The sequence below is a fragment of the Meriones unguiculatus genome, chromosome 1, assembly GCF_030254825.1.
Source record: "Meriones unguiculatus strain TT.TT164.6M chromosome 1, Bangor_MerUng_6.1, whole genome shotgun sequence".
NCBI lineage: Eukaryota > Metazoa > Chordata > Mammalia > Rodentia > Muridae > Meriones > Meriones unguiculatus.
The window spans coordinates 80,395,878-80,407,784 of record NC_083349.1 but is presented as its reverse complement, the minus strand read 5'-3'; the positions used below and the strand labels follow the sequence as shown (position 1 = coordinate 80,407,784).

General features: G+C 50.7%; 1 protein-coding gene across 2 annotated transcripts in view; it reads left to right on the top strand.

Annotated features, from left to right (window-relative positions):
• Positions 1-6,005: 6,005 nt before the first annotated feature.
• The window catches only part of Kcnn3 (potassium calcium-activated channel subfamily N member 3), a 147,069-nt gene continuing 141,167 nt past the window's right edge, over positions 6,006-11,907 (top strand). The window contains exon 1 of one of the 2 annotated variants that reach the window (XM_060392214.1): positions 6,006-7,288. In XM_060392214.1, the coding sequence (XP_060248197.1) occupies positions 6,341-7,288 (948 nt within the window). In that variant the 5' untranslated portion in view covers positions 6,006-6,340. The remainder of the gene's footprint in view (positions 7,289-11,907) is intronic. The other variant, XM_021658705.2, reaches the window with a different exon arrangement.

Below are 11,907 nucleotides of genomic sequence, written 5' to 3'. Positions count from 1 at the left end.
CACCCCAGAGTTAGAACATGGAAGAACTCAGAGAAAGGAAACAGTATAGGAGACCTATACTTATCAACTGACATCCCTGGGGCCAGGAGTTTAGGCCAGGGAGAAAGATCCCAGAATCAAAGTGCCCCAAACTCTCACTCATGAATAAACTCAGCCACTCACTTATTCATTCAGCACACCTTTGCATTCAGGGTGAATTGGTGGTGTTGTGGTGTGGTGTGGTGTGTGTGTGTGTTCATGTGTGTATGTGTTTGTGTGTGTATATTGTATGGTTTGCACCCTACGCTCCTGACATCAAGGCATTTATGGTACAAATCAAAAGAGAGAAAATACATGAGCATTGACAAAGCCAGGACAAGAAAGAGGTGAAAAGTGTCTCCAGAGAGAGCAAAGGAAGTGAGAGAACATGTCCAAGTAGAGTCTGGGAAGGCCCCTGCTCTTACGTCCCAGGGCAGTTGGGCACAGGCAAGCTAAGGCAGGAGGCATCAGGAGCGGAAGCAGTGAGGTTCATAGCTAATGGGTGAACTTGAGAAACAGTCACAGTTACTAAGGTCTTTCTAGCCTTAGATTAGGGGGGTGGGAGCACGAGGGCCCAGCCTGTGCTTCCAGGAGGTCAAATGAAGTAATTTAAGTGAACACTATAAAGGCTTGTGCAAACATAGTTGCTTGATGATTATGGCACCAATTAATCTAATAACAAAACTCCTAGATTTGAGCACAATGCTGATCAAATCTGAGTAAACCAAATGATCTAGTTTTTCAGATCTGAGCTGTCTCTAATCCATCCATCTGAGAAATGTATGGTTGATCCTCTGACATTCTCCCTAAATGCCCAAGGAGACCATCCCAAGTTCCTGTCTTCTCTAGATATCCCATTATCATCTGTCATTGCATTTGTCATCTATGTACCCATCTGCCCACTTAACTTTTAAGAAATACATCTCCATCAGATTTCCTGCTTGATGCTGCCAACAGATCACCAAGTCAGAGCCTTTTGCTCTCAAGGGAAAGAGATGCACATGAGCTATGGGTCATTGCTTCTTTTCAGTCAGTTCTGTTTATAAGCAATGAGTTCGCTAGAGTAGACGTATGGGTTTTTAGAGCTGGAACACCCCAGAAACACATTTTTTTTGAGACAGAGTTTCTCTGTGTATCTCTGTCCTGGAACTCACTCTGTAGATCAGGCTGGCCTTGAACTCACAGAGATACCTCCTTCTGCCTCCTAAGTGCTAGGAGCAAAGGTGTACACCACCGCTGCCTGACCGGAAACACCCATTTTCCCACATGGCAAACTGCTTGCTTGCTGGGGAAAGTTCTATGACTTCCTCTTCCCCTTCAGATGATCGCTCCCTGATTTCAGCTACCCTCTAGCAGGCCACTGCCATGTGCCAAGCTCTGTGTGATACAGAGATGAAGATTACATCAATTCTGTTCTCAAGAAGGTTACAGTGCAGGATAAGGACACACTAAATCACAAGAGCTGCCCTGCTTGATGATGAAGATGTTGACACAGAGGCCCCAAAGATAGAGGAAAAGGGCCTTGATTTGAATTTGGGGAGTTGGGGCAGGAGGAAGGATTTTCTGAAAAAAGACATATAAGCAATGCTTTGAAGGTTAAGGAGAAATGTGGTGGATGAAGGTGGGAAAAAGGCATGGCAAACAGAGGAGACTGAGAGAGTTAAGACATGGAGGTGAGTCAGATGAGATTGAAGCTCAAGATGGAAGTAGTGAGGAGTGAGTCTGGAGAGAGGGCAGAATAGGCTGACAGCATGCCTGTAGTGGAGATGGCTTGGCCGAGGATAACCTTCCTGAGTCTGGGGACTCTGTCCTCACCCACTCTCCATTACTCCTTGGGATAAGAAACTTCACTACACTCCAGACCCTCATCTTTACAGCCAGAAGAGGCCCAATGCGCCATCCTTTTGCTTTAGGGTAGTGTAAAGACTTTATGGATCCAGTTCTACCACCTCTATGAAACCTCTTTATTAATTTTACTTTATGTATAACGGTGTTTTTATGTTTTACTTTATGTATACAGGTACATTTATGTCTGTGTGCTAATTGCATGGAGTTCCTATGGAGGCCAGAAGAGGGCATCAGATACAAAGGACCTGGTGTTATGGCTGGTTGTGAGCTACCATGTGGGTGCTAGGAATCAAACCTGGGTCCTCTGGAAGAGCAGCCAGTGCTCATAACCATTGAGCCAACTCTCTAGCTGCCATGAAGCTTCTCTCTTAAAAATATTTTATTTATTGGATTTATTCACTTTACTTTTTGTGTGTTTCATCTGTGTGTTTGTGTGTGCACTGTGTGTGTTTAGTGCTCATAGATATCAGAAGAGGGTACCAGATTGCTTGGGATTGGAGTTGTGGATATTTGTGAACCACTGTGTGAGTGCTGGGAATCAAACCCAAGCCCTCTACAAAAGCAACAAGTGCTCTCAACCTCTGAGCCATCTCTGCAGCCCCACGAAGCCTCTTTTGACTGCTTCCTGCTCTAAATGAACTCTAGTTTCTTGGCTACTCATTGGAATGTGCATTGTTGTTGTCTGTCACCCCATGACTTCTCTGTACAGAGAGAACATAAGCTCCCAAGGGTTGCCTATGTGAGTCACCTGGTCACAGTAATAAATATCCTTGTAAGAATGAGTTTTGGACTTGGACGGACCTGTGCTTGATGCCACTAATTGCTGACTAGTCTCTAGAGGCAAGTCTTAAAAATATGTCTAATGCCCCAATTGTCTCATGATGCTCCCAACTCATGGTTTTCTGGGTGTAGACACAGATTGGGGGCTCAGAGAAGGCACTGAGAGCTTCTTTCACTTGGATATGTAACAATGGGGGGAAGACACTGGGCACAATGCAGCTTGGGCTGATGGAAAGGCTGTTGCGCTCAGGCTCCGTAGATGCACAGATGCTGGCTTATTCACTGGTCTTCACATGCTTTAACGTTATAAAGCTGTGGCCTGCACTACCTTGAGGCTAAAAAACAACAGTGTGAGAGCCGTTATGAACTGACCCAGGGCTTCTCAGAAAGCCAGCCATGTGCTTTGTGCTAGGAACAGAGTCTCTGGAAGGGAGCACTGCCTGGGCTGGAGCTGAGGCTAGACCAGGAGGCAGCTGTGTGCTGGAGGATGTTTGCCAGTAAAACCTTAATAGCCACTTGGTGGGGAGAAACAAGCCCTAAATGACATGTTTGTTCATTTTGTGGTACGAGCACTCCAACAGGGATGATTTCAAGCTGCCAGGGTGACACTGGTGGGCTGCAATCTGGAAGACCTGTCACAATGAGTTTTAAAAACCAGCACTGCCCAGCACGGCGGCGCACGTGGTTGAGCCTCGCAGTTGGGAGGCAGAGGCAGGTGGATCTCTGAGTCTGAAGCCAGTTTGAAGCCAGAGTGGTCTACATATCAACACTCAGCACAGCCAGGACTACATAGAAAGCCTGGGTCTCATACCAACCAGCCAGCCAGCCAGCCAGCCAGCCAGCCAGCCAGCCAGCCAGCCAACCAGCCAGCCAGCCAGCCAGCCAGCCAGCCAGCCAGCCAGCCAGCCAGCCAGCCAGCCAGCCAACCAACCAGCCAGCCAGCCAGCCAGCCAGCCAACCAGCCAGCCAGCCAACTACCCACCCACCCACCCAGCCAGCCAGCCAGCCAGCCAACCAACCAGTACTGCCTACCTCCAGCACACGGTGGAGGGGCAAGCTTACTATATATGGCGATTGAAGGGCAGTTTGAGGGTGGAAGTGGAATAGGACCCCTATAGCAGCTCACAGGAGCCAGGAATCCTAATTTCTTCTATTTTATAGAGTAAGAAGCTGAGGACCAGAAGGCCATCTTGTTTGTTAAATGCAGTCAGGACTCCAGCATGGGGAGTGTGCTCCGGCTTTTAGCACCTTTCATCTATCTGTTCTCAGGACAGGATTGCTGGCCCCGGGGGTGGAGGCTACCCCTGTGGCACCAGCTTCTTGTTTAGTCCACTTCCAGATGAGCCTCTGGGCTTTGGCTGCATAGCAGTTCTGTCCATGATGGTACCTGGCCCTACTTGGATCCTCTTGTCACAGTTAGAATAACTGGCCCAGAAAGTTAATGGAGGCAGAAGGCAACCTGTGGGATGCAGTGAGCAAAGACATTTCCAGACCTAGAAATTAATTTTTCACAGCACAGAATCTGTATCTGTCAGAAACCCCCCATACTAGCAGCACAGTTTAGTTCCTAACAATGCATTAGTAATAATTTGTTAATAATTATTAAACCTAATCATGTGATCCAGAGCTTTGAGTCAGACAGTTGAGTCTGTTCGGGGATTGGAGAGGGTGGGAAATCAAGGAGGCAAGTGAGAACAGGGACTGGGCAGGCGTGCTGGAGGCCTGTCTGATCACAGAGAAATGCACGAGACCCTAGGCTTGCACCTGTGCCCTGATGCTGTGGTGTGTGTGTGTGTTGCTCCATTATACTGATAGCAACCTTGATATTGATAACAAGAGGGATTGTCATTATCAGGTAGCTGTGGTTCCACTCTCAGTCTTCAGGGCTGACAATAGCCTGCAGAGGTGAGAACTGATATGCAGAGGTCTCTGCGTTCATTTGGTGGGAACTCCACTGCTGTCTGACATGGGTATCTGCTGCCCACTATTCAGGAGAAATGCTTTGGAAGCACACTGGGTATGCATGAGCTCACACATGTGTGTATGTGTTTCTGGATCTCCTACCATTTCCACACTCCAGGGAAGAGACTGGACAGAGGTCTGGAGATGGTGGGAACTGGGAAGTTGACAGGAAGATGTCTCCTCACTAAGACCCCAGGGTGTACCTAGAGGAATGCCATAGCACGCTCTCCCCCACTGATTGCTAAGGCTGTCGTAGTTAAAAATGAAAATAAATTCATCTCTGGCCTTGTCCCAAGCCTCTTCTGCACACAGTGGGAGCCTAATAAATACTTTATTAGGAGGAGTCTGCACCAGGGAAGCCAGCAGCTGTTCCCAGCTCTGACTCTCAGAGACCGATGGGGCAGATCAGACATGGTGCCACTGGGATCTCCAATCTTCCTTCCACCCTGAGGTGACTCCAGGCCCAGCTGTTCCGGAAGAGGCTAGATGCAGGTTGCTTCACACATCCTGCTTTGGGGAAGTTGGCTCTTCCTTGACAGATGCCCTTTGGCTCTTTCCTATTGCACATGTGAACACTGTTGAACAACCACAGTGTGCTGGGCATCGGGGGGAGCCCATTCTGGGCAGCGGTGTGAAAACAGTGGGCTCAGACTGATCTCTGTTCAAATCCTAGTGCCTTTAATTGCAAGCTGGGTGACAAGAACCATATTTCTTATCTCTGTGTGAGTGGGATTCTTTTCTTTTCCTTCTTTTTTAGAATGATGACGTCATTTCATAAGGTTGATATGAGGATTGGAAATAACAGAGGCTCCTGCACTCAGCGCAGGTGCTCTGGCAGTAGTACGTGAGCTTCTCCCTGTCAGGAGGAGTGGTCCCTTCCGCTTCTGGCGGTTCTTTCTCAATGTCTCCAAGTGTTAATTTTTTTCTTGTCAAAACAGTTCCCATGCCCCTGGGTTTTGGGAAGGTGTACGTGGAATCCTATGTGTGAAACAACCTGTACAGACACGGGCAGTTAATCAACGTTTGTCCTCCGTTCCCGCTCCCCTCAGCATGGTGACAGCTTCCCCTTTAGGATGCTCTCTGTCCTTTCCTCCCACCTCCCCTGCGCCAGCATCCAGCCCGGATCTCTGTGGGCATCAAGATCCTGGCCATACCTCCCAGAGGAAAGAGGGCAGCTGCTTGGCTTGGGGGTGGGGTGTGGAGAGGTTGGGGTGGTGGTGGTCTTGGAGCAAAAACTACAGTTCCCAGCCCTCGCTGCGCTGCCACCGGCTGGGAGCGAAGGATGGCAGGCCCCTTCTTGGAGGCGGAGACTGGGAAGGAGGCGGAGTTAGGAGGGGTTGGAGAGTTAAGCCAAGCCAATGAAACCGCTGGCTAATAAGTGGGCTTGGCTTGCTATAGAACAGTGTTAGGAGGAGGAGAGCGAAGCTATTGAGCCTGCGAGGAGTGAAGCGGAGTCTGCCTCATACACTCCTAGAGGACCGCCTCCAGAATAGAGTTCTTTTCGCCCCTTCCTCCTTCTCCCAGCTCCTCTCCTGGCCTTTCTACCCGCCCAATACAATGCATACTCGAATGGCAGCTCCAGAGAACTGAAGCAAACCAAAGAGAAAGGACTGGAGCCGAGACACTTCTGGAGGGGAAGCTTGGATGCCTGGCTTTCTTTGAGGTCATCTCTGGAACCAGGGTGGCTTTGGGGTGGAGGGTCTTGCTGCAGGGAACCCAGCCAGGTCCCAAGATGGACACTTCTGGGCACTTCCATGACTCAGGGGTGGGGGACCTGGATGAAGACCCCAAGTGTCCCTGTCCATCCTCTGGGGACGAGCAACAGCAGCAACAGCAACCGCCACCACCGCCAGCGCCACCGGGAGTCCCCCAACAGCCTCCGGGACCCTTCCTGCAGCCTCAGCCTCCGCAGCTTCAGCAGCCTCAGCAGCAGCCGCAGCAGCAGCAGCAGCAGCAGCAGCAGCAGCAGCAGCAGCAGCAGCAGGCTCCACTGCATCCCCTGCCTCAGCTTGCCCAACTCCAGAGCCAGCTTGTCCATCCTGGTCTGTTGCACTCCTCTCCCACGGCTTTCAGGGCTCCCACTTCGGCCAACTCCACCGCCATCCTCCACCCTTCCTCCAGGCAAGGCAGCCAGCTAAATCTCAATGACCACTTGCTTGGCCACTCTCCAAGTTCTACAGCCACAAGTGGGCCTGGTGGAGGTAGCCGGCACCGGCAGGCCAGCCCCCTGGTGCACCGGCGGGACAGCAATCCCTTCACTGAGATAGCTATGAGCTCCTGCAAATACAGCGGTGGGGTCATGAAACCCCTCAGCCGCCTCAGCGCCTCCCGGAGAAACCTTATCGAGGCCGAGCCTGAGGGCCAACCCCTCCAGCTCTTCAGTCCCAGCAACCCCCCAGAGATTATCATCTCCTCCAGAGAGGATAACCATGCCCACCAGACTCTGCTCCATCACCCCAACGCTACCCACAACCACCAGCATGCCGGCACCACTGCCAGCAGCACCACCTTCCCCAAAGCCAACAAGCGGAAAAACCAAAACATTGGCTATAAGCTGGGACACAGGAGGGCCCTGTTTGAAAAGAGAAAGCGACTGAGTGACTATGCTCTGATTTTTGGGATGTTTGGAATTGTTGTTATGGTGATAGAGACCGAACTGTCTTGGGGTTTGTACTCAAAGGTAGGGGCTGTGGTTTCTCTTTATACCTTCAACAAAAGGAGTATGTAGAGGAGAGAGAGAGAGAGAGAGAGAGAGAGAGAGAGAGAGAGATATGTTTTTTTGCTTAGTAACTTCCCATGGTTTTCTTCCTTGGTCCTGTGAAAAATTCCTTCTTTGCTTTCTTTTGTGGGGAGAACCCCATACACTGTGTCTAATTTGCAGACTCTGTTAGGGAGGATTAAAGAATCTCTTTTGAGAAATAGCTATTTTTTTTTCCTCCAGGCTCACTCGTACCAAAGCATAACCCAGCAGCTTAACGCACCAATTAATTACACTCTGCCTTGATGTGTTTGCCAGTTCCTGCTACTTCCCTCCTCTCCTCCCCTCCCTGCTCCACTCCATTTTCCCCAGGATAAAAAAGAAATAAATATCTGGTTGGGGATGGGGATCCTGTACCATTATACAAGCCCCCTCCCCACTCCCCTTCTCTCCCTTCCCAAGTTTCTATTTCCTTTCTCTTCCCAGAGAGACTCCACAGTGAAACAGAGATGTTCCCAGGTCTCTCCCAAGGGCACTGGGTTAAAAATATAGGTGGAGGAAATCAGCAGTCCCTTCCCTCAGGAAGGAGGACCCAGAATAAACCTGCTGCTGCCTTGTAAACATGTCCTGATAAAAATGGCTACAGGTGTTTCCCAGGCAGAGCAGATGGGCACCGCCTTGGCATCACACGGGGAGTGCCTTTCCTTAGGATGGGATGACAGGGCTTCCCCAGTGGGCCACAGTCGACACCCCAGTTCAGCCCTGGTTCTTTCTTCCCACCCCAACTCCTTCTTCTCCTTGGCATAAATAATGATGAGTGTACATGTGAGTGCATGGTGGATGGAGAACGGCAGGCACAAGGCACTGTCTTGTGTGTGTGTGTGTGTGTGGGGGGGGGCTCCATTGCCCTAGCCTTTCAGTCAGAGGAGAGGGGGAAGGAGACTGAGGAAGGTGGGTTTTGTCAATGCTGTACTTGCCATGAAGCTGCTGGTTGGAAGGCTTGAGACATGGGGAATTGTTGGACAAGTGCTTTCCCCACTGTGCCCCTTGGCCCCAGTTTGTTGCTGTTTGCACCAATCTGTAAGTGTTTCTCTATGTTCTTGTGTGAGTGCCTGCTTGTCGTGTGGATTTCTGTGTTTATTTGTCATTTTGGACAAGGGTGGCTGGGCTGGCTGTCGGGTAGTTGGGAGGGGCTCAGCTGTTGGAGGTTTCAAATGGAGCCTGTTTCAGGCAGGGCACAGCTGCTGGAGACGGTCACATTCCTTGTTGAGATCTAGTCACAAAAACCTGGGAGGTGCTGATCAGATTTCCTCCATCCCAGTCTTGCTCTAACCCAGCCTGGCCAATGCTCCTCCTCAGGCAACCTGCATGGACAGAGCCCAGACTTCCCAGCAGAGAGTCCTCCAGGGACCTGCTGCTTTGCAGGAACTGCCCAAGCCAGAATGCTTGGAAGCCGCCTCAGTCTCAGTGGCTTGTGGATGGTCAGACCTTTCCATGAGCAGAATGGGGTTTCCCCTGGAAGTTCAGCTCACTTAGTCATTCCCTGAAATGAGAGCCTGGGAGGCTGCAGGTCCCTCTGCTCTTGCCTTTTTAGAGCTGCCTCTCTTGCTGTGTGCTCTGCTTGGGAGACAGGCTGGCAAACTGATCCCCCACCCCCAGAGTCAAGAGCCTTTGCTAGGGGAAACCCATGGAAGCCCATATCCCAGGTGGCAAAGCGTGCTCTCTTTACTGTTCCTCGTGGTGGCTCTGAGTGAAGCGGCTTTTCTAGGAGGCAGTGGCTGTGTCCAACTCTGAGTGTGGTTCCATAATCATTTGTCTGAATGTGTTGAGTAGGGGTGCGGGGAGTGCACTGGGCAGGGATGACTATCTTTTCTGATGGGGCGTACTCATGGGAAGAGGCTTTCCCAGAAAGGGAGGTGTCAGCAGTGTGAGATCACCTGAGGTTCATGCTTCCGCGACTCCTCTGATGGTGATGGCACTAAGGGACAGAGGCTAAGACACTCTTGCTTGCCTCAGTTGGGGAGGTGGCCACTTCCAGTGTACCTTGATGATGGGATTGGCACAGCAAAATGTTCAGTGGGGCAATGTCCCTATCTGCCATGGAGGCAAACAGGATCCTATTAAAGAGGAGCACCAGAGCTGGAGTCCCAGCAATGCCGCAACTAACTTGTGTGATTTTAGATAAGCTGTTTCCAGCTTCCAGGTGGGGAGAATGAGTCGGATGAACTAAGGGCTCTCCATAGCACCTGCTCATTCAGAGGGCTTTGCTGTGGCTGTTTGTAGTGACTGAGGTGCACCTTTCCTCTGTAAGCTAACATTGGCTCTGGAGTCAGAGGGAAACTCGGGGACGGAGGAGAAAAGTTTTGCTGAGAATCTGGTTGTAGACCATCTTTAAACGAGGCAGCTGCTGGGGGAGGAGTCAGCTCCTCAGCCTTGGGGAACAGGGGATGGGTCTGTGGGAGAAGCGCCCAGAGATACACAGGAGATCTTGTGTGCCTCTCTGATTTGCTGATGATTCTAGAAGCCAGAGGGTAAACCAGGTGGTGTCATTTTGGGCAATTCTGCACCTACCATGGCAGTTTCTACTCAAAGGCCCCTGTGAGGGACACATTTCTTTACCTCTGAGTGACTGCTGGCCTGTTAACCTGTGTCTTAGCTAACTCCGAAGTTCTCTGCTTTATCTCACAAGGTTAAATACTTTCTGTCCACCTATTCTTGGTTGATACCTGCTGCTGGGAGAGGAATTCACCATGCAGGCCCAGGTGTCTGGGAGAAAAGCAATGCAGCAGGCACCTTGAGCATGCTCACAGTCGTTGCAAAAGGGAACCGGTGTGAGGAGGTTGGGAAACGGGGACAAAGTGCTTCCCAGTTCCCACCCTCACAGGCTGTAGGCGATGACAGTGGAAGGAAGTTCTCCTGAGAAGGGGAGGTGGGAGCCTGGGCGGGAGGGAGGGGCTGCCTCGTGGGCCCCAAAGGTACTAGGCTGTCCCTGAACTGAATGGAGGCTCTCACTTGTTTCTCCCTCCTTCTTCCCCCCTACCTCCTTCCCTCTCTTTTTCCTGCCTTCCTTCCTCCTTTGCTCCCTCCCTCCTTTCTCCTGTTCTTCCTGTTCTTCTTCCCTCTCCTCCTCTTCTTCCCCCACCTGCATCTTCTTTTGTAGGTGGATTTCCTCTCTGGAAACTTAGACAACAGGACAGGGCTGAGTCTAGAGGTCCTGTTTGGAAGTTTTGGTGATCCTCTCTACCTATCAGACTTTCTCTAACTGTTAGAGTCTAGCAGGATCAGGGTTGTTTTTCATACTGTGTTCTCTACTTTCTTCTGGAGCTGGTATGGCCCACATAGTCCCTTTGCCTTAAGCTATCAGGAATTCTCTACTAGGTCTAGAGGAGTTAGGGATAGCCTGGCCTTCTCTCCCACCTCTACACCCTGACAGAATCTCAGGCCTCAGTCTGTGGTTGCTTCTTCAGGAAGCCTGGATGTGCTGGGCAGCAGGGTATCTGTCTGTTTCCATGGATTTTGTATGTCTCCAACAGCTTCCCCACCCCTGGCCTAGAGATCCCTCCAAGCTTTGCCTCTGCCTGATTGTTCATCCTATCTGTCCAACCAGACTTCTTGTCCTGCTCCTTTCTCATACCCCCGCATGACCTATTGCTAGGGTGATGCAGTCACAGATACAAGAGTCCCTATCTCCTTCCTTGGATGGCTTCTCCTCACTTCTTGTTACTTTTTCTTCTTTAGACCACCCAGTGGGCTGCACCCAAGGGAGCTAGTTTTACTGAGCATCTAGAGGAGTTGCTGCTGCATGCTCTTCAGAGAATGGTTTCCAGGCCAGGACTAGTTTGTTGCCTGACTCCTTGCTGGCCTCAGATATCAGGGAAGTCCCTAGTCTTCATCTGGAACAACTGATAGTATTCTAGGTTTTACTTTCCGTCTGTGTAGGGTGGTAAGCACAACTCTAGCACCTCAACATATCCCAGTTCTCACCCTCTGCCTTCCTGAGGAGGGAGGTCCTGGCTGTACAGGGACAGAGTGCTAGATGGGCTAAATAGGATGAAGGGCCCTGCCTGTCCCCAAGTGCTGCTTGAAGTCAGGTGATTGGTTGCTGGAGCAGGTGTTTCTGGAAGATTTGGGGGGCACCAGTAACTGTGATTTTGGGAATGCTGGAGAGGCAGAAATTGGAAGGGCAGACCCTTTTGTGGACCCCTGTAGGATGCCCTCCCAGGATGTGAAGGCAGGAGATTCAATAAGCAAAGCACTTTGGCTGCAGGACCTCAAAAGCCAGTAGCCAAGGGCCCCAGGTCTACATTCTATTGTCACACGGTACACTGACTGAGCCAGCCCAGAGGAGGACAAGCAGATCTGACAGTGTGAAACAGCCGCAACCCTGCCCCCATGGTGACCATTTATTTATATTCTTTGTGGACAGTAAGCAAATGAGTCAAATCTTTGTAACCTATAGGGTTACCACTAACTAGTCATATACTTTCCCTTGCATGTCACCCCACTATTTATAACTGTCCTGGGGACAGACTCCATAATGCTTCCAGACTTCCCTTCCCCACAGGCGGTGCTCCTGGGCGCTGGGCACTGGGACAATGGCT